At 40.3% G+C, this 22,662-nt stretch overlaps 1 protein-coding gene across 1 annotated transcript in view; it reads right to left on the bottom strand.

The window, feature by feature from the left end:
• ADGRG7 (adhesion G protein-coupled receptor G7) overlaps window positions 1-22,662 on the bottom strand; it is a 32,831-nt gene that overhangs the window by 2,595 nt on the left and 7,574 nt on the right. The window contains 21 exon segments of the mRNA XM_058424435.1: window positions 1,742-1,890; window positions 1,892-1,929; window positions 3,149-3,174; window positions 3,177-3,273; window positions 3,275-3,302; window positions 4,295-4,453; window positions 5,482-5,563; window positions 7,055-7,246; window positions 7,249-7,418; window positions 8,717-8,817; window positions 10,175-10,368; window positions 11,680-11,713; window positions 11,715-11,809; window positions 13,436-13,549; window positions 13,633-13,750; window positions 14,653-14,747; window positions 14,750-14,807; window positions 18,288-18,397; window positions 19,162-19,213; window positions 19,575-19,616; window positions 19,876-19,882. Coding sequence (XP_058280418.1) covers window positions 1,742-1,890; window positions 1,892-1,929; window positions 3,149-3,174; window positions 3,177-3,273; window positions 3,275-3,302; window positions 4,295-4,453; window positions 5,482-5,563; window positions 7,055-7,246; window positions 7,249-7,418; window positions 8,717-8,817; window positions 10,175-10,368; window positions 11,680-11,713; window positions 11,715-11,809; window positions 13,436-13,549; window positions 13,633-13,750; window positions 14,653-14,747; window positions 14,750-14,807; window positions 18,288-18,397; window positions 19,162-19,213; window positions 19,575-19,616; window positions 19,876-19,882 — 1,961 coding nt within the window.

The raw sequence follows: 22,662 nt of genomic DNA on the forward strand, positions 1-22,662 counted from the left end.
ATTGAGATGGAGATGAGAATTTGAAATGGGAGTGAGAAGAGACGAACGCGATACAAATTTTAATTCTAAACTTTACAAGGAGGAGGAGGAGGGGCATGGTTCAGGTGGCTTCTTGGCTAAATGTTATGAAGTAATTAGAAAATATTTGGGTATTTTAAAAAAAATTTGCTTTAAAAATACAGGAAAGGTCTGGAAAACTGGTCATTTCAGTCTGTATATTTTCTGCCACTTGGATTGCATACCTTTGTACTGATGATTCAATCCTTCTCCCATCCATTTCTTTATCAAAGCAGTGTTTCCAAAGTGTTAACACGAAACTTTGTGATCTCTTAAGTCCACATGTCACAAACAATACCAAAGTTCACTACACTATGAAGATAAATATATTCCACATGTAGATAAGAGCTGAACTATTGTTCCTGTAACCATTTAGCACATAACCTGAAAAAGATCATTTTAGTTTGTTCCATTTCTAAAATTAGGATTCCCTAGATGAAAGAATAAAAAGCCATAAAAATGTATAAGGGGGGAGGGGGGGGCTTTATGCTGAAAATGTTTTATATTAAGCAAGACATGTTCAGTGTTAGCAATAACGGCATTTTATTCACGTCTGAAATACTCAGAGACAGAATGCTTAATTAGTAAAAGAAGTCAGCACTTTCAATTCCATACTTCAAATTCTTCTTGGGTTTTTTTGCTTGTTTTAAGGGGGGGGATAATATGGAAAAATTATTTTTATTCTTTTTTTTTGTTTTTAAGAGCCTTTCAAAATTAAATGGGGTATTCTTTAGAGAATACTTTTGTTTGTGGGGAAAAAATATTGATGATTAGAAACTATTATCACTCATTTGAGGAGTCATCCTCACAGTGCCTAGCTGTGCTTTACAACACAACCAAGTATTATCCATCCTAAACCACATAGATTTCTAAAGGAAATTTTCTGAAGGAAATTGGAGGAATTGACAAAAGCAAGTATTATACATTGGATTTACAAATAAAAAAAATGGATGCCCACAGGTACATTAACTTCCTGTCTAAAAAAAAAAAAAAAAAAAAAAAAAAAAAGTATGAACTACCTGTCCTAAGTGATTTCTAATGACCTCTGCTTTTTCTGGAGCAGTAGTGATGAACTTCAGCCTTGCTTCTGATGTGACTGCTCTTTTTAGAGGTTTATCAATGCTACAGGACACTTATATTCCGTCTCATAAGAGAGCATGGACTTCTCAGCCATGGAGGACTTTTCAGGACTGATGAAACACTTCTGTGAAAACACTCAGAAAGTATCATGTGTAATGCACAGTGTATTTATAACTACTGCTTCTTGATATACCCTTTGGTTTCCAATTAAATTGAATTTTTCCTTATGAAAGGGGGAGGAGAGCTGCAGTGCATTGGCCGTGTCCAATGGGCCTGGAATATACAAAGGGCATAGAGAGCAACATCTGTACATCTGTACTGGAGTATAAAACTGTCATTAGCTCAGGTCCTTGCGAAGACCTTGGGATCCAGGTAGCACCAAGAGGCTCTGGTGCTGCCTGGTTTGCAGTGACATTGTCCTGCCAGTGCATGGTCCTGCTCCTGGCTCCTCGTGCTCTCAGCTTGTCATCTATTTCCAGCTACCTGCAGCTGAAGAAGTGTGTCCGGGATTCGAGGTACCTGTGAGAGCTGCAGGAAACAAACCATGAACAACACAGGATTTCACATATTTGCAGGTTTCTGGTTCTGGTTAGGGAAGACAGACGAGAAATATTGTTTGAAAAAGTCTGGGTTCATCTGAAAGTTTCCTGTGAATGTTTTTCAGGCTGTGATTTTGAAACATTTTATGTTTTTGAATGCAGATACAGTGACACCTGGAAAACAGGAAACACTTTGGAAACTTTTTTCTTGAAGTTCTGTTCTGAAAGTGAACAGAATACAAATCTGGAGTCCCTGTAGAGGAAATGAAAGTGCAGACTAAGTATTTTGCTGTTAATACCAGAGAAGATTAATCTATGTGACTTGATTCGAAAATCAACCATAAAATGATTTTTGGTAGCCGCTAACAATTGCATCAATAACTTGAAATAAAAGAAGTACTTTTAATAGGAAAACAATTCTGTGTAGATGATTCCCAGGTATAGATGCCTCATTTGCACATTGTAATGGATTAGTTAGCATGTGTCAGGAGCCTGTCTCAGGATCATATTATTACTCTCATCTGGATAGGATGAAGATAAGTCCCGGCTGAGGATGCCAAAAGCATTAAATGTGGCGTGCCATATCAGCACTTCAGTCAGATTCACACAAAGGGAATAAAGACTTTAACGTTTCTATACTGGTTTTCTGAATTCTTATTTCAAGAATTAAAGAGGAGAATCCTGAGGGGAGGCGAAAAAAAAAAAAAAAAAAAAAAAAAGCTCATGGTTTTAAAGAAATGGATCTCTGTTTCCTGTTTATGATTTCAGTTTTAAATCCTGGGCATAATTTGTCCATCAGTGTGGTATGATCACCTCAGGACTTTTTGCCCAGAGTTTGCAGTTCTGATTGTCACTGGTGTACAGGCACTCAGTTTTCAGTAGATCAATCTGATAATAAACAACTTAATGTTTGGGGGTGGATGGATTTTTACATATTTCCAACAGGCTGTTTTATAGAAAATAGCCAAGGGTGTAATAAAGAAAAAACCATTACTCCAAGTACTTCATATGCCTTAAATGAAGGGATGTATTTGTAGGAATACAAGGCCAAGAATCCAGCAGGGCTCTGGGGGGAAAGAAGAGGCAGACACCTTCCGGAAGACTTTTTTTCAGTATCACTCTGAAAGGCCTCAAGTCATTTAACTCTTGTTACTTCCCTGGGACTCTTTCCAACTATTGTAGAGTACTTTTTTCCTGATATTCTTTCTGAAAATAATTTTATATGTGATTTGAAATAAGAGAAGCCACCCAGACAGAACAGCTGACCTTGAAATAAAATCCCACCTTGATTTGTACAAGGGGAAGAGTTTTATGTGTGACAAACCAGCATCCATTTCTGGGGGAAAAAAAAATCTGAATCCCTATAACTGCTTTCCAACATGTTCCGACCCTATATCAAGCTGTAGAACAAATATGTCTAATTTTTGTTTTTAAATCTCAATTATTAATCTCAGAATTGCTTAATATTATACCTGGGCAGCATTCGGAATGCAAAACAGCTGAAAGCAAGACCTGTTTTTTCATTACTTATTAACATGGGGTAGCCAATCATCCAGGTGATGCCCAGCACTACCACTATAGAGATCATGCTAATCATTATTTTTCATTAATGAAACCTTTTTACTCCTAGAAACACACACACACACAAAAAGTTATTAAATCTTTCTCTATGCCATTTAATAGCTGAGATGTAAACTTTCTATTTATTCAGGGCTATATTGCAAAAAAAGGTATTATTGAGGTGAGTTGGGGAGATATGCTTCCCTACATTTGTTTGATGTATCATTCCGAGAAGAAATCCAGAAAAATAAATGTAACCACATTTATCAAACTAATCTGTGTTTGGAGTATGCAGCTTGGATGTATCTTTTTAATTTAAAAAATGAGGTTTACCAAGGCAATTGAAAATTAGCATGTTAGCTGTTATAGGTTTTTAGAATGCTTATAAGATCATCCAAGTGCACTTAATGTTCAACATAAGAATTAGCTGCTTATGAAGTTTGAATATCCAGTTTCTTTCAAGCCTGAACAGACTCAGAGATAAGGTATTTTTTTTGCTCCAGCCATGAAAATTGTACTTAAAGAAATGAAGAAATGGTATAAGGTTTTGTTGAATGTATCAGTCCCATGGAATTAATAAAAATTAAAGCAATCCTTTTTTAAATAATAGAGTGTACACTGAGGGCTTGTGACATACAGCCTGCGACAGTACATGGAGTGTTGATGTAAAACTGAGCAAGTAAGTCTGCTTCAAGCTGCTCAAGAACTGGCATGGTGTTTGGCTGTGCTGAGAAATTCATAATTCTCCATTGGCTGAACCTGCTCTTCCCTCACTTTTAGGGATTTAAATTGGGAATAACTGTCATTGAAGTCAAGTTGAGTGAAACTGCGATCCAAAAAGGGGATGAAAGTCTGAATGTGTTCATTGATATGCACTTCAATGAAGTCTGACTCATTGTAACAAATGCAATTAATTTTCTGCCTGCATAAAGTATACATTTCTTTAAAATAAAAGATTTTATCAAAAATCCAGGTTTGTGACAAGAAAGTCTGAGCTAGTGACAAGAGACTAAGGAATAAATTTGCTGAAAGATATGAGGAGTTCTGTGCCATCTTACCTTATCAAATTTATCTTCTTCCATATGACAGAGATACTGATCCTGATGAAGATCAAGATATTAAACAGAGGTATGAGTGCTACTGGCAAGAGGAATGACCACAAAGTGTGCTTTTACACACTGAAATCCTGATTTTGGTCCAGTGCTGCAAGCCAGCAACTTTGAATATAAAGAGAGGTAGTTTCAAGAGATATGTTAAACGCATTATTCAGAAAACCAAAAAACAAAATAACATTCCACTTTCCATCCCGAAAAGACCTTACAGTGCTTTCTAGGTCTTGTCAACTTGGCTCTAAAAGGCAGCCATTCCTTGCGAAATGAGGGTTTTCAATCATGCTTCTTTTTCTCTGAGGAATGCAAAATGATCCATCCAACAAACTACACAGACAGATAATAAGGTGCAGTATAACTAACCAAGTAAATGTATGGCCACCACATGCACATTTATCTTTAGGATATATTTTACAGTAAAGAGTAATAGGGGAGACCTAATGGACAAAGGTGGAAGAAAAACAGGGACAACTTCAGAAAAGCAGGGTTATCCTGTAACAACCTTTACCTCTTTTTCATGTTCCAATAATCTCAACTTAGAAGTCCACATGTCCTAAATGAGTATCACAACGTTACTGTCATCTGGAAGGGGGTTTGTGTTTACATTTCCTGAACAAGTCCACCTTTCTTTCATCTCATCCACTATTGCCAAGGTACATGTAAGCCTGATAGCCTGCTTTGGTACATGGGCACTCCAATGAATAATACCCATGCCAAAAACACAGGGCAAATAGAAATACAGTTATTATGGCCAGATTTTAAATGCATGTGAGGTATGTATATTTCAGTACATTAATTTGATGAATACATTAAATGTAGGTACTGAAATGTAGTTATGCACTTAAGTTAAAGGGTGGAGTGTCAGTATCAGGGTGTCTGCAGTTTGCATTTCAATTCACAGGGGACTGTACAGTCTGCCAGAAGAATTCAAGGCAGATGTAGATCTAGTAGTCCAGCTCCTTAGTGAGGAGACAATGTGTTTCCTTCTAGTGAATATCTAGGCTGAGTGAAGAGTTTTATTTCTTTTGACTACTTAGAAGTACAAAATTGTGTACCAACAATACATCTAGAATTGTATTAATAATAAGCCATCACAAAAGGCATGAAATAGCAAGTGTAAAAATATGTGGACTTAAAATTCTTCCAGTCAGTAGTTTAGAGCTTTTCCTTCTCTGTCAGTAGCTGCAAGTGTTATTGCAACTACTATGTCAGGGTTTCCTAATTAATAAAAGACACATTAGCAATTTATTGATTGGTTGCATGGCAACCCTTCCACACAAACAGCTTCTTGCCTCCTAGTTCCATAGGTTTTAAGATCTATGTTTCACCTGTCTTGTAATAAGTTAAAGGGGTTTTCTGGCAAAAGGCAGGACAGAGGGTTGTGAGCACTATTTTTCTGAGGGCAGCTCATGTCCTTCACTTGCTGGGTTTTGCCATCAAAGAGCTTCAATAGACCTTCCTGAGCCAACACCAGTGGTGAAAGAGCAACCTTCCCTACCTTCTGGTCAGCAGTGAGAAACAAATTTAGGAACATTTTGTACCAAACAACATTACATTTCATACCAGATTGATGCAGAGTGTAACTTTTGCCCTGCAAGAAGCTTGGCTGTCAGGTTTGCCTCCTCAATCCCTTTGCTTCTCTTCTTGCTTTCTGCATCTCCTGCCTATCAGTCCACACTAGGCAGCACATCTTATGGGGAGGAACCTCATGCAAAACTTTTTATCCTGGTAATAAACATGTTCCTTAAAGTCTGTTCCTCCTTTATATCTTATAGAGACCTTCCAGATTGCCATGCTTTGACTGTGCTCCCAAAAGAGATCCGAAAGCAGTGAGTCAGAATCATGCTGGTTTGGACGTGTGTAACTTGTCACAGGACGCACAGAAGAACATAATGCTGTTCTGTCATTCAAATACAGGTGGAGGGAGCACAGTGCCACGTAGCCAGGCAGTGCTTCCTGAACTTTTTCTGGCTTGCATGTGCAGTCCAAATTCTAAATGTTTCTGAGGAATTGCCTCTGCAAATGGACAACATAATAACAGAACAATAAGGATTGAAAACTGGTGGGTGGCATCAGAAACAAAAACCACAAAAGCTGAATGCACAACATGGAAAAGACTGGTGTCCCTGTACACTGTAATAAAAGAGTTTCTTGAAACAGGCTGAGATTTTCACTTTATCTTGTCAGCATCTGTCTGAATTTTTCTATTCTCTGGGTAGCTTCCTTCCAGTTTGCAGTGTTGCTGCTAACTGCTGTACTGACTTTGGGATAGGTTCTTTGCTTATTAATGAGTAATATACGTCAAATACTATCAGGCACTCATTGCCTTGTATTCAAGGCTCTGGCCCTGATCTCTAAATAAGGAATTTAAGTCCACATATGCGATCACCATAACAAAAAGATTTTTTTACTTAGTTGGCAGAAGCAGATTGTTGAATGCTTGATTACTAGGAAAATTTCTCCTGTACCCAACAGTCCTGCGCTGCTGTGCCAGTGACCAGGCTATCAGTTTCAATGTTTTATCAGGACAATGAAAACAAGCTCAGGTTATACCAGTAAGGTGAGCAGCAACAGGAGGTTATTAAATCACGTGGCACTAACACAGAGACACTGATCCTGATTGCTCTCTGCTGACCTCCTATCTTTACAACTCTCCCTGAATGTACTCTGTACCCTAGAAGTTGCCATATGAACAACTTTAAATCTCACCCCATCCGATTACTGACATGGTTATGAGGAAATGCCCAGGCAGCGGCTTCGTGGCTCTGAGCAGCGCTAAGTACAACAGCGCCGAACCGAGCGCCGACCACAGAAATGCTGCCCACGAGAAACAGTGCAGCAGGACAGACACAGCTGTGCTCCAGGAGTCTGCAGGAGGATCCACCATGCCAGAGGTGAGGTGGTACTGGTGGCATCATTAGGAAGGTATTGCTGGTAGCATCTGGTGGTATCGTTGCTGCTCTTCCTGGAAGTTTGGTTTTCAGTTCCAGAGATGAAGATGATGTTAAAGGTGAGCATAGAAAAACAGAGACTCACTAACATCCACTTTAAAGATAAGTTTTGAGTTTTCCTATTGGTCGAAATGGGTTTAGGAGAAAAAAAGAGAGAAAAACAAACAAACAAAAAAAATCAAATATTTTCTTATTTTCGTTTATTCTAAAAGCAAGCTAGAGAGGAGAAACTTCAATACAGACAGAAACCAAAACAATAACTTGTTTACAGAATTACACCAATGTTACTCTCAGACAGCTTAACAAATCCATTAGTTTTGTCTGCTTTGACTAGGACAGAGAATAGCCAGCACCTTTTAGGACTATGCCTTGTCTGACAGCAGTTTGGGATGCTGATTTTATTGTTTTCCCCTCTGCTCTTTTTGGAATCCTTTTCTTCAGTGTTAAGAAGTGGGGCAGCATAAAATAATTATTTCTGACCACTCTCCAAAGTGCAAGAGAATAATAAACCTCCTCTTCCAAACTTTGTCTTATGTCCAAATCACAGAATTGCAGAATCAATAAGGTTGGAAAAGACCTCCAAGGTCATTGAGTACAACCTATGACCAACCACCACCATGTCAGCTAGACCCTGGCACTGAGTGCCATGTCCAGTCTTTCCTTAAACACCTCCAGTGACTCCACCCCCTGCTTTGCCATTATATATATTATATGTATGTATATTAAACTGTGTATTTATATATACATATGACATTATCATAAGTAAGTGCATTTAAAAGCAGAGGCTGGAAGCTCCTACAGTCATAAAAACATGAACCTTGATGGGATTTTTTCCAAATCTGCCTTAGTGCGAGCAGGATGAGAAACGTGCATTAAACTATTATAACTACAGCTCTGCTGGCATGATTTCACTCATTTTTCAGAGGGGAATCCCAGGACAGCATTAATCACAGGCATGGCCATCAGGAAAATTTGCTGTAATTGTGTTTGTATTAAGTCATTCACAATAAAACGGTAGCACAAGCAGCTACTGCCTAGGAAAAAAAGATAACTTTTTTACTTTTACACATTGTAATACCAGGGTACGGGGGGAGGTCATGCTAGTGGTGGAACGCTGACACATTTTAAAGCCTAGTATTGAGAGAGTGTACTGCAAAGCTCAATGTGTATCACAGAGCTGTGCAGTGATGGCACCACTCTGGATCTGTGTCTTCAGTGCCTGCCAGAGTAGTAACAGAGGTGTCAGCGAGTCCCAAGCCATGCTATGTGATTTATTTTTGAAAATATTATTTGCTAATCAGTCATATTGCAACATGTTCTAAACTGGCTGCTTTTAATTGTTTTCCTCAAACTACCTACAGAACAAAATATTGTAACTTAGTGTTAAATACTTGCGGTTTAACATCTTCCCTCTTAGCTTGTAAGTATTTGAAACAAAACAGTAATAACCAGACCAGCCATGGACAATCCAACACCAATATAAGAAATATAATCCAAAGGCTTTGCATATTTATATTTTATCTGAAATTCCCAGAAAACCAATTGTATTAGTTATATGAGATGAGAAGAGATAAATTTCTTTTTAAAGTCTCTGTATCATAGAAACAAGAAGGTTTTAGCAAAGTTATGGTTATTGCAGCCACTGCCAGAATTTTTAGATCCCACAGAATTATTCTGGACCCCAAAACTGGAGCAGCTTGTGAATAACACCAAAAAGAGATTTAACAATACCAATCAAATATTCATCAAAATAGTAGATTAAATTATTCATAATAAATTGCAAGGTGACACAGATTTTACAAAGCAGCTTTTAACTTTTCATACTGGTGAGCATTCTGAATTTAGACTTCTTGGTCTAAGGTAAGATATTACAAATAATTATAAATTGAAACCAGTCTATGTTTGTATAGTGACAATAAAGCAGCAAGTAAATGCAAATATATTCAGTGAAAGAGAAAATGCTGTTGCATTTGCATAAACAGATGGGAATCTTATTTAGAATATAGTCACTTTGTGCAAAAAGGACATGCATAACATAAAGGGAAATACAGAAACAAGGAAATAGTGCAAATATGGAAATGCTGTTCTGTGAAGACAGTAAAAACGAACTCTGAAATGCTGGCATGCTGAAGTTAGTGACCACAGATATGTGATTTTATCCAGGGTGTGTTTTGTTTAGAGAAGCTGAAATAAATACTGAAAGAATAACAAACATCAGAAACAGGCAGTCATTCCTAAATAGTTTTGTCATTAAAAGAGGCCAATGTAGAAAACTTTATGGTCGAAAGCTCAATATTTGCAGAGCAAGTGCATTTATAAACATATAAGCAAAGGGAGTAGTTAATGCTAAATCCTCTGAGTTATTTACCCAGCACAAGGCAATGCCACAGCTAGCCCAGATTCCAGGCAACTCTATTGTTCATCTGGGGACACTTCAGCCTTTAGACAAACACTAATTTCACCACCAGCTGCAGCAACTGAGGTGCAGAGCTGGAGGCTACAGCAGCTGAGCAAGGAGAATGAATTAGGCCAGTCCTCCCCTGCTAAGGAGCTGCACAAGCAGGTGGGCACAGCCACAGGTCGTGTCAGAGGAAGCCAGGACTTGCCAATACATTTGGCTATTCAGCAGCTTGGGCACAACTTGCCCAATCTGCCAGATCTGCCACAGGGCAGCAACAAGTACATGGGGCCACTCTAAACTTTTGTGCATTCCGGCTTGAGTGCACCTATGCCCTTATATTGCCACGCTGGCCTTTGAGTTAGAAACAACCAAACAAACAAAAATTTAAACAACCCCAGGCTCTTCCCATTCAAGACAGGACAATGCCCTACCATCAGAAAGCGAAATTAGTGGTGTGATTATACCTGCACCGTTTACAGTGTAATCCCAAGAGACACAGGCATGATTACAGAGCTGCAGTTCAGCTGTGTCGTACCAGGGATTGGGATTGCAAGGAGAAAGGGGCCACAGAAACATAGAGATAGGCACCAGCAACCGGTATGAACTGACAGTGATTTGATTTTGAACCTGGAGCTGACAGCTACTAAGATATATATGGGTTTCCAGTAAACCTTATGAATGATATCAATAACAGCATAATTTGGCATTTTAAACTTACGTTATGTGCCTTTCTCAGTCAAGACTGCCAACGAAATTTTCAATTCCTGTGAATTATTCAGGTGCTCAGGATTCAGGCTCCCGCTGACTAAGCATTAAACAACTGCCAGTTGAATTACGTGTAAGCCAAACAACAGCTTTCAGTTTTTGGTAGCAATGTTACTGCCAAGCAGAGCTGAATCCTCACTGGAACAGGAAGCAAACAATAATAAATGGAGTGACCCCTCCCTCCCCTCCTGCAGCACAGTGGTGCTCCTGCACTCACACATCAAATGACATGCGGTCATTTTCAAACATACCTCTGCAGGGTACAGCAATTAGAACTACTTTTAATGAGCAATAAGCAGCTTGGAGTGCAAATAAGAAGTGGACACAACCATTCACAGTATTAGGTAGTTCAATTAAAAATTAGGAATAAAAATAGGAATAAAAAAAGTTTGCTTCAGTAATTTCCTTAGAAATTACACGTTTCTTGGATCACTTGTATGGTTCCATGGTGATGATTACTGATCTATCATATGTATGTGTTTGAGCCTAAAAACTGTTAAATATTGTAAGAAGAAGCCAACTACTGTTTTCTGGAGAAACCATGCCAAATGTGAATACATATAGTCTGAAAATTCAGGGGGTTTGGCAAATGGATGCTCACATAACAGCATTGTCTGCAAGAAAGAAGTGACATATGGAATCAGTTCCTGGTGGAGGAAGTCAAATCACAGAGTGGTTTTATCTGAAAGAAAGAGTTAAAATATAGCATGAAAAATGAATATTCCCCACATTAATATGTGCATTGGGCTGTGCCAGTCATGCTGACTTTTTCTTGTTTTCCAGAATTTTGGTAGTCTTCTGGAGAGAAAGACTGTCCTCCATAGACCTGTTTTTTTCATTCTTGATATAGGACTAATGCAGTCTAGGACAAATCCACTCTGGTATTCCTATAACATCTTATGGAATACACTTCTGCTCACAAATGTCCTAGTTTAGCAGCACAGAGCCAGCAATATCAGCTGTTACATACAGAAGTTGAAGAACGTTTTCTATGCCACTTGATCTAAACACCCTTCACTTATGTCACCATATGTCACTCCCACAAACTCTGTCAATTGCTTATTGCCAAAAATCAAAGCAAAAATAAAAAACCCAGCCCCTCTCTGCTGGGGTCTCTTTCCCTAAGTCCTGAAGAGTGGAGTAGGGCCAGGGCAGCCCCTGGCTCAAACTGGCTGTGGTGTTTCTTACCTTGGGACTGGAGGCTCTTCCAACATTACTCGCTACTCCACCATCAGTGTTGCCAGAGATGGCTCAGTTTTGTCTTCATCAAACTGTGGAGACTCTGATAAACCCTGGACTGGAAGAATTTGTCATTCTGGTACAGGACAAATGCAACTCTGCCACTGTCTGATGAACCATTGCAAGGCAAAGAGAAAAGTAGGTGTAGATAGCAGGTATCAGAGAAGCTGGTGCTTTTGGAGAAGCCTGCACTGTGCTCATGCACACATTCAGCATTTACAGATTTTTGTTTAGATTTTTTTTTTTAGAATCCATATAAGTAGTTGAGAACACCTGCTCTTTCCATGATGTCAAGAGGCATCTTCAATTTTGGCTGATGTGGAGTGTGAAAATTATTTCCCTTTTCTTAATGTCATTTCTTAGGGAAAATAGTGGTAAATGAGGAAAATAATATCCTAAATCCTAATATATGCACACAGTCCAGATGGCCAGACTTCCAGACTTTTAGTAACCTTAAATAAGAAATAGTCACACCAGAGACATTTACTGTTAGTGCAAAATCAGAAGATAAGAGACTGCCTGGCTTCTCTTTGCCCTCAGATCCCACTTTTTTTTTTTTTTTTTTTTTTTTTCCCCCGCCACAGTTCTATCAAATTAGAGTTCATAGATGTGATTTAAGTCAGTCATCTTAATTGTAGCTTAAGTGAGGAAGCAAAATCCTGGATTATATAATGGACTTTGTTATTGATGCCTAGCTTTTGACTTAAGATCAGGAAACACTGATATCTGTTTTTTTTAAGACAAACTATGCATTCGATATCTACATGTCTTGAGGGGAGTGTCATGTTATACTGGCATTATGATAAAGGCTTTAATTACATGAGCACACTGTTTTTCCACAGTATTGTTGTCTGAAACCGTGAACAGAAATGGCAGCGCCCAATTAATGAATTATTCACTGATTTTTATTGTCAGTGCTGGGTGGGTGAGGTTACTTGGTCTATCTCTTCATATCTTTTTCTAACCATGGTGAGAGGAATTATTCCTGAATTATTCATTTCCCTGCGGGCTTGTATTCGTATGATGTTCATCATTATGATGTCTAAATGCTCTACTGCCTTCACCTTTGCTATACTGTTGGGATGTCTCAGTGTTACTGACACTTCACTGAGAGGCTGAGGACAAGACTGCTGGTTTCAGGTGCCCGGTGTGAAACTCTTGTGATGTCAGAGAAATGCACATGTTTGAAGCTCAGCTCTCCCACACCCACCAGCTTCTGAAGCAACTTAAGCAGAAGAAATATAATTTTTTTTTTTTTTTCCTCAATACCGATTTATCCTGCAAGCACTGCAGAGTGTAAGCAATGGACATCTGGAAAATCCCAAGTGAGTAATCCGATTTGCAGGTGTTACAATGTGGATGTACTGACTGACACCTGACAGTAGTAGTAATTTTAGTTGAACTGGTTGATACCTTCAGATTTCAGGCAAACTATGTACTTGTTCTTGATGTCAATGTTTGTAGAGTTGTGGTCAAAGATTCAGCACACCCTCAATTTTAGAAAACAAAACAATTGAAAAATTCCCAAGCACCAAAGGCATTCTGGCCATTGCATGTAGGTTTGTGTTCTTCTATAAACAAGATTACCCAGCTCATTTGACGTATACATTTCTTGCACAAGGCATCAGCATGCATAAAAACCAACCAGCTAAGGGCTTTTTCCCCCAGAGATTTTCAGTGAATATTCATTAAATATTTTCTGAGATAAAGTTTTGGAAAGAAGAAAGAACTTACTATTACTTAAAATGTTGAACAATATCTCAGCTTCGCTACTGAGGTCACCAATAAGACCAGGAACATTTTCCTGTATTTCTAGTTTTGTTGACTGATGCTTTCCCAGTGCTCTATCTGCAACAATTAGCAGTGTATGAGTTAGGATTTATGGCTCATACTGCTGTGTCCAGGTAAATACAGCAACACACAGGACTTACTTCTCTGTGCCAAAAACAGAATCATAGACGAGCTTAATTTCAGTGGAGCAGACTGGAAGGCAGCATTGGGCTGTGAGATGTCGCCAGTCAAAGAAAATTCCTCCATTGTTTTTCGAGGCTGCATCAAAGTAATGAGCAGGATAAAGGTTATAATTTGTTATTTTACACTTACAGGTTCAGTTCCTGAGTTTCCTCTCTGATTTGGTTCTCCAGTGGGAAGTGTTCCTCATTTCCTATTTCTGTCTTTTCTCTAAAGCAGAAGAGTCCAGCAATGTTTTATATTGGTGTAATTGGGTATTACACATTGGAGTTGAGTGTCAAAAATATTTTGACTTGTTCATGAACTGCTTTCATCCTGAACCAAAAGGGGAAGTGCTGTTGACTAACATCTAAACAAAGTGCCAGGAGCTCAAGGTACCTGCTTGTAGCATTGACAAGATTATTGTGGATGGATTATGTTTGTTGGCATCCAGAGCTGACTCTCTGTGGCCACTACTGCCACAGATGCCTGAGACAAGCAGGAAAAAAAAAGACAATATTCAAATGCAATTGAATAAATCACCCCATGTGCTACACACTGAATGGGCAAAGTAAGAACACTTAACAGGAATTGCTTGAAAGTACACAACAGAGTTAAAAAGTAAAGGAAGCCATTCAAGAGAGCACAAACTTTGTGCCAATGGGTTCAAAATGCCCCGCTTTTGTTAATTTAGTTAGTAAAGATTAAATTATTAACTTAGGCATTAAATGATGTTCATATTAAAATTTCAGATACACATCTGAGCAGCTGATAAATTTGCACTCAACTCTGAGAACAGAACCAACAGTGGTTCCACAAGTACATGCTCAAGGATGCTTAAATAACTCTCCTAAATGACAAAATTAATATATTTGTTTGTAGTGTTATGTACAGTTAAGAGAAAGAACAGTGTCTTCTCTGCTGGTGGAGGTGGGGGGCAGGATTGATATATCCCAAATATTAAGCCCCAAAAGTCTTATTTTAGTCCTAATAAGGCTCACCTGAAAGTCTTCTGAAACATTTGGCTTTTTCATAATCTGCACTGTGATGTTTGCAGCAGCAGTGATGTTCTGTCTGGTCTGTCAGTCTGGCATCAGCTGAGGATTTGAGTGTTACTTGCAATAACTGAAACCTTCCTGGAGCTCACAGTTTCAGCCTGTGAGGAAAATGTCATTCAACAGGAACAAAAAGAGTAAAGGAAAAAAAGCCACCACTTCATATCATTCTCATACAAAGTAAAAATATACCAGTAATAAACTAAAAATATACAAGTAATTGGCTGTCTAAAATGTTTATGTTAATGTCAAGTATGTGGTGTTTGCAAATTCTCCATGGATATTGTTTTCATGAGTTCTTGGAGTATCTTGAATTGGAAGGGAGGTCCCTTAGCCCAAGAGGGGCTGAAACCAGGCTGCTCAGGGGATCACTTTGAATATCCACAAAATCCCTCAGAAAACTGCTCATATTTGAACAGTGTTAAGGAGAAAAATATTCCTTTATCTAACTGGAATTTCCCATATTGCCATTCAACTCTGTGGGCACTCATCCTATAACTGCACACCTTGAAGGACAGCCTGGCCCCATTGTTCTCCACACTTTGGCATGAAGTAGCAGCAGGACCTCTCCTTTGTCTTGAGGTCACTGAGTTCTGAGTCTGTAAACTTCTGTGCACCTTTCATTGTTCCTTAAATAACCACAACAGGATTTTTTGAAAGGCCATCAAAGGAACTTGAGAAATGTCCTCTGGAACAATCATGCCTCTCAACACAGGGCTTATAACCTGCACTGAGGACATTATCCTCACTTCAGTACATTATACAGAGTGTCAGCTTGGAATGAATGTAAAAAAACCCAACCAAACAAACAAAAAAAAAAAAAAAAAAACAAAAAAAAACCAGTAAGATATTCTGCTGGTGGAGGTACTAAAAAGAATTGCTTTATGCACTGGTTGGATCCAGTTTGAGTTAGTTAGCACTGAATAAATAGAGATTAAATGTCTGTAGCATCTTTAAAGTCCAAACACAAAACAAACTTGAGGCACCTAGCTATACCCTCATGTGATATATGAAGGTATATCTGGATAACAGTAAGAGAAAGAAAATCTGCCAGCCATCAGGTCATCTGTTTCTTAATCCTGTCAATGGATAACTCTACTGAATTGCTTCAATAACTGAATTGTTCTCAAATTATTTGTATTGGGAAGCTACCAAAATGAAGATTAATTCTATTATGCAGCTTTGAAGCATTGATAAAGCTTGGAATGGTAGGTAAGAAAAGTGAATGTGTTGCATAGGGAGGAAGGAAATTTGCATTTATAATTACCGGATATTATATTATTTGACTTGAAAACATCGGCATGTGCATGATGGACCAACAGTACATTATGAATGCCTGTGTTCACTGTTCTTGCTTCTGACTTCTAGCATGATCTTGGATTCAAAGTAAATATTTCTGTTTCAAAGTAATCAGGTCCTTTTAAACCTGGGCTCTGGATCACTAGTGTCACCGAGACACACAAAGCAATCACACGCAGACAAGAGATTTTCGCAGAGGTTCCTCTGATCCAGCTCCCAGCTGAAAGAGCAGAGAGAAGAGAGCCCCTTTGTTTATTCTTTTACTTTTATACATTTGTGGGTCTAGCAGAAGATTGGCTTTTTGGGGTTTCCACCCCTCAGCTTCAGTGGCCAGACCAATTGTCAGTTACAATTGTTTTCAGGTTAGAAATATGCAAACAAAGGACAGAGAAGGAAAAACAAAGGATTTGTTTATATTACTTCTGTGGGAAAGGTAGAAAAACTGCTCTAATATTCTACAGTAACTAAAAGATCTGACTCCATTTATGAAAATCAAAAGGCTAATAAAGAAACTCAGAAAAACCAGGGTAACACACTAGCATGAGCACCTCCTGCTCCCGCTCCCCAGCTCCCCGAGCAGCCCTCAGCTCACTAGATGGCAGCCTGACATCACAGCTCCCAACAAACCCACACATTACTAACGGCAGCGGAAAAACCATGTGTCACACCTTACTGGCACTAGACATAGCTACTTATAATATTATGTATTCCTTGGAACCATTTGGTGAAGGCTATGTACTGGAAAAATGTAATATTGAGCTGGAGGGTTTCTCAGGGAAGGATCCAAGCAGGTGAAGCATTGGGTTGAAGGTACAGTCCTCAAGCAAAAAACGCACGAGGAAAGGACTTCTCTTATTTAACAGGACTGTACCTGGTGTGCGGTTTTTGGGTTTTTTTTTCTTTTTTCAGTTGGGACTGTGATATATGTCCTAAAGTTAATTCGTGTTAATAGGATATAAAATGTAATACAAACCACATAAATATAAGTTTTGTATAAACTAGCATGTTATAAGTTAAGTTTTGTTTAAACTAGCATATTGTGAGTTAACTCAGGGGAAGGTGGCTCAACCAAATACAGGAATTTCTCTAGCCCGAAAAGGCATGGGAGGGACACGAGGAAAACATGATTGGAATTACCAGAAAGGGGAATGAGAAAAATGCCGCTGCCGGGAATCCTTGAAAGGGAACAAAAGGCGACAGAAAACGGAGATGATAGCCCGGAGAACCAGATGATTACCTCAGATCGATATCTAGATCGTCTCCGTCAGAAATTAACATCTCCACACCACACCTGGACCCAACCATTAACAGCATTGTCCTCCTCTGCCGATCTAATCAGACTCTCAGAACCAAAACCTGCATGATTAATGAAGATGCCTTGGAGGAAGGACCGTCGAAATCCCGAGCCTCTCTCCGCGATCCAGTGTATAAAAAGAGACTGCTGCAAACCAAAAATGTGAACTTGGGGGATAACAGACTGACAGAGTGTGTTATCAATTGTTCACCCAGCGGCGACCCCGGGCTCGACGCTGTCCTTTTAATTGTGGCTGTCCGAGACTGTTATTCTGTCTCACAATAAAATTCCAAATTTTGATTTATCGATTTTAGTCCATCTTATTTATAACAGGACTAGCGTTAAGGAAATGAAACACAGAAGCAGCAGAAGGGAAGCAGTCGCTGTAATGTGCTTAGTCACGTTCAGCACTCCATGTTTTGCAGATACAGCAGGGCTAAGCCTTAGAGGTAGACTTAGGGGGTTATGGATTTAATGGATTTTTTTATGTGTCATTCATACAAGACAGTTTGAATTTGGATTCTTGAAGGACAGAAATGTTGACAGAATGGAAAGGCTTCACTCTTAGTCCTTCTGAACATGTTGGTGTCAGCATCACTCTCGTTCCGGTCTTCTCCAGATCCCTTCACGTCCTCACTGATTTGGTACCCTGGGTCAGCGTCACCTCTGCTCAGAGGCATTTGCTGTGAGCTAGGAACCTGACTGAGGAAATTGCAGGCCAGTTAAGAAATATGAAATGGAGTGCTGTGTTCAGGCAAACCCAAGCAAAATAAAATGATCACCGCTGGAAATTCAGGCCATCTGCAAAGCAGACACATGCCAAGAATGCCACTGGAAAAAGCTTTGGTCATTTATTTTGCTTTCTGGAAAGTTTGGAGGAACATGAGATATATTTCCTGCCCCGATTTTCTATTCTCATTCCCCGTTTCTTTTTCCCCCAGGACTATGCAGAATCTCAGAAACTGTTTAAGTAGTAATTTAAGATTGCCTGTGATGCTAAGGAGTCCAGATTATCATTAGAATTCAGAATTTAGGGAGGCTTTAAAGTAGGAATTTTCCTTTCTCTGGAGCACATCCAAATTACTACTGAAGCATTACCTGTAATTTTGTAAAAGCAAAAAGATATGCATTAAGTATAGAAGTTCTCACACTTTCACATGACCTCACTGGAAATGAAAACTGTTCTGCGAGTGTGACACCCTATCCAGTGTTATTTTGTTGCTTGTTAAATTTTGTCTTCCAGTGTTACAAGTGAACATCAATTATTTAACTCTTCATTGTTCTTTATAGAGCATGTGGTTTACATTCATGTGCACAGTCCTGCCAGAGGGGCTGACACTCTTTGTGTCACAGTCAGACAGGCTTTGGTTATGTTAGAGCTGCAGAAACACATCTTTTAATGGGGAGGCACTGGCATCAGCTCTGAGCTTCAGAAAGACCTTTTACCATGTCCTGAAAGCCACAGTTTATATGTCAGGAAAGAAATACAGAGGGCATGTGGAGCTCTTGTTCCTCTACAAGGTCTCTGAAAGCTGAGACAGTTCATGGAACTGCAGTTGATGGAAAACATCCTGAATCCTAATGCTAAATTGTAGGGTATAAAGAGATTGTTTTTCTATTAAAAGGCTGTTCAGGACCCTGACTGTCCTCCCAGCCCCAGGCAGGCCCAGATCCATCTCAACATCTGTACCTGAAGTTCTCTGCATTGGGGATAGAAAGCTTTGCAGAAAAGTTTGTGCTCCTGCTGCCTGAGCTACAGAGTTCTGACTTCAAACACAGACGTGTGGTCTAATAATCCGACATCTTTCACAAACCTTGCATTTACTTTGGGGAAATGGGAGCAAAAGGAAAGAAACTCTTACCATTCACAGTATCAGGTGCACATTCCTTTTTTGGAGTGGCCATATTTACCCACTATAATCTGTTCAAAAGTAAAGTTTTTATATGGCTTTCAGAAATGTTCACTGTCTCAGTACTTTAGTCACAAAAATTAACTGCACAGAAAGAAAAAAATAATATTTCCAGGTGAAATATTTTTAACATAAGGATCAGTTTTCAAAAATGAAATAGTACTGAGACAATAGAAGCTCATTTAATCTTTTGCCCTAAATGAAATGAAAGCAGTTAGGTAAATCTTGTCTAAACCCAAGCTTCAAAGCTGCCACAAGTGGTATTTTTGAAGTCAGTGAAGTCTTAAAAGCCCATACTTTTTGCCATCTCTTCTAGTTTCACTGTTTTAGTCCTAGAAAATTTGTAAAATATTATAAAGCCTCACCTTTGGTGTCTTAATACCCAGGCAGAAATCAGACTTGGTTACCTAATGCCACAGAATACAGCATAGGGCAAAAACCCACACTTTTGAACAATTAATGGGGAACAGTCCTTTGGTGACCCTAAACCATGGTGGGTTGGATTTGGCTTTTGGTGCAGGAAGTTTCTGCCCTGCTGTCTGCTGGACTGGGACAGGCTGACCACGCCAGACCCCACAGCTGATACTGGCTGCATCTAAAGGCAGCATGGTAAGCCTAGTGAACCTGGTCTGACCCAAAAGAGCAGCTTATTACTCTCTCAAGTACCTTACTGCTAAAACTCAACACAAATTTACCTCACAAAGCTGCAAAAACTTGGAAAAAATATTGCAGCACACACGCAGAAAAATTTTTTGCTTCATCTTATGACTTGCAACATTCTGGGTTTTGCTAACTTTTGCTAATTCAGACCACATTTCAGCTGACTATGTCCCATCAGGACTGACTCAAAGCATATTTATGGTCAGGGTCCTGAGGGGCCTTAGGAAACCTGGAGAATTGTCTGTGTTCTGGCACAGACTTTCACGTCAAGTTACTTCACTTCCTGTGGATCTCATTTTCTACGGGGTCTCAGTTTCCCATTATATGATGACACTTTCCTTCTACACAAATCGTGATGAACAAATAAGGATGCATGATGCTGCAAAGATGAGGTCTGCCTTACAGCACCATACCTGAGCCTTGCTTGCCAGAAGGTGGTTAGCAGGACAAGGTGTCTCAAAAATCTGGTGGAAGGAACCCCTGGAGGGCCTCTAGGCCAAACAGAAGCTCCACAACCTCACTAGGAGATGTGCTGCAGTGCTGTGATACCTTTCTAAATCCAAGCATTTCTCTTCATGCTCAGTCTCAGCATATTAAACTGCAGTTTATGATTGCTGTGTCTTGCTCTACGCTCTGGTGCTACTGAGAAGGTTTGGCTTTGATGGTCTTTGAAGCTCCCTTTCACCTGGAGGCTGCTGTTAGCCCTGCCCTCCGTCTCCTCTTCAGCACAGTGAACAAGTTCAAGTCTTTCCCATGCTTCCTGCAGGTCACCTGTCCAAAGCCCCTCACTGACCTCACTGCATCTGTTGGAGTCCAGGACATTCCTCTGGCTGCCCTGGAGGGTCAGAGACCTGGACAGGGGAGTCTGGGACCTGGACAGGGGGGTCTGGGACCCTGGCCCAGAGCCCAGAGGGACACTGGCTTTGATCCCAGTCTATGGGAAAGGCTTCCTACACTGCGGGATGGATTGCAAGCCACAAGAGTGTGAAAGATTGTAGTTTAGCTTATCACAGGGTGAGGAAACAGTAGGTTTGGGTTTTTAGTATAGAAGTGAATGGGAGCAAGATGGAGGATCTGGGGCGTTGTCTCCTGCTTCTTCTTTCTTCTTCCCTCACTCCATTTTCTGTAGTGAAGATGGCACAAAGTAGTTTAAGGAGATTGGGTCAAAGTAGGGATGACCTGTTTAGTATAAGTGATAGGTATTGGCAAATAATGATAAATAAAGAATATGTAACAATTAGTATAAAAGACAGAGACACCCCAGTCCGGGAGGAGTCACCAGATGCCCGAGCAGCTGCACAGACCTTTGTTGGGCACTGAGAAAATTGTAAGATAAGAAACAATAAACAAAGTGGGCAACCTTGAAAATCAGAACCTGAAGACTCTGTCTCTTTCTTGCATCTGGCTCAGAGCTTTGCAGAAGGCAAAAAGACTCTAAAACCACCTGAATCTCGGAAGAGAAACCGAGATGCATCCTGCTGAACCCTCTTCAGCATCCCTAAGTCTGGTTAACCTAGTGGCAAAACTAAGCCTGTATTTCCCAGTAGTGCCTCACCAGGACCAGGAAGGGCAGGGTAAAAGTCTCCATCAACCTGTCTCGCTCCCCATAACACAGCTGCTCTTCCTCCTTGTTTGCAGAGAACCACACACTGTTGGCTCATGTTGAACTTGGCATCTGCTGTCATTCCCAGGTAGTTTCCAGCAGGCCTGCTCCTCAGCCAACAAGTTCCTGCTCTGTACCAATGCCCCTGGCACAGAGATCGGCACTTATCCTTGTTGGACACTGTGAGGTTTCTGTTGGAATGATCTTCAGGTTCCTCAAGTTCTTCTGCATTAAAGCTCTACCACTGACTGTGTCAGCAATACCTCTGCCCCACCCCAGGTTCAGTACTGTGGGCACACTTGCTGGCATGGCCCAGGTGGTGGGCGAAGACACTGAACAGTTCTGTCATATTATTGCCCAGCAAGTGGCTCTACTTTACAATATCCTGACCAAGTGATGGATCACTACCCTTTGAGCTTGGCTGTTGAGGTGATTTTCAGGCCAGCGAGTTCTTCATTCGCCCAACCCATGTGTCTTCACCTACCAAACAAGCATGCTGAGGGACATGGTGCCGAAGGCATCTATATCTTGGTTTGAAAGACAGGTATTTGCTAGGGAGGGGCGGGGCCTCTCTAAGAATGGGGAATTCCAATCCCCTCCCTCTAAGTTATTATAATTTAGAAAATTAAAGGGTTTTTTCAGGCAGAGGTATGGGGAAAGGAATAGCAGTTCTTTACTAGTAAGTATAACAAGGCAAACAAACAACAACAACTACAGCATTAATAATAAACAGAACCAGGAACATTGAGGGGCTTTGTTTCACAAAGCCTGGGCCAGTCTGATCTCTTGGGACTCTGAGAGCACCAAGCTGGAGCGATAGAAACTCCCGGGCTGGTGGCTGGAACGGCAGGATGTCCCGGCAGGCGGGGGGATGTCCCAGGCAGGCAGGAGGGTGTGGGGCTACAGCGTACCAAAAAAGAGCAGTGCTGGAGAAGCCACCACAGCCGGATAGGACAGGCAGAGGAGCTCAGAATTCCTGGGTACAGGAGCAGATGATGGTAGATTTCCCAGGACTGGACTTTCTCTTGACAGAGGACTTCTCCCACAGCAAGCAGCAGCTTGGTCATCCTCTCCAAAGCCCAGAGCAAGAAGAGCCCTCAGCTCCCCCAGCCCTGTCCTCTTCCTGCCCCAAAACTCACGTGATCTTCCCCCTCCCGACTTTGGCCACCTCCTTTGTGTTGGTCGAGAAC

The sequence above is a fragment of the Hirundo rustica genome, chromosome 2 (genome assembly GCF_015227805.2).
Source record: "Hirundo rustica isolate bHirRus1 chromosome 2, bHirRus1.pri.v3, whole genome shotgun sequence".
In the NCBI taxonomy this organism is placed as follows: domain Eukaryota; kingdom Metazoa; phylum Chordata; class Aves; order Passeriformes; family Hirundinidae; genus Hirundo; species Hirundo rustica.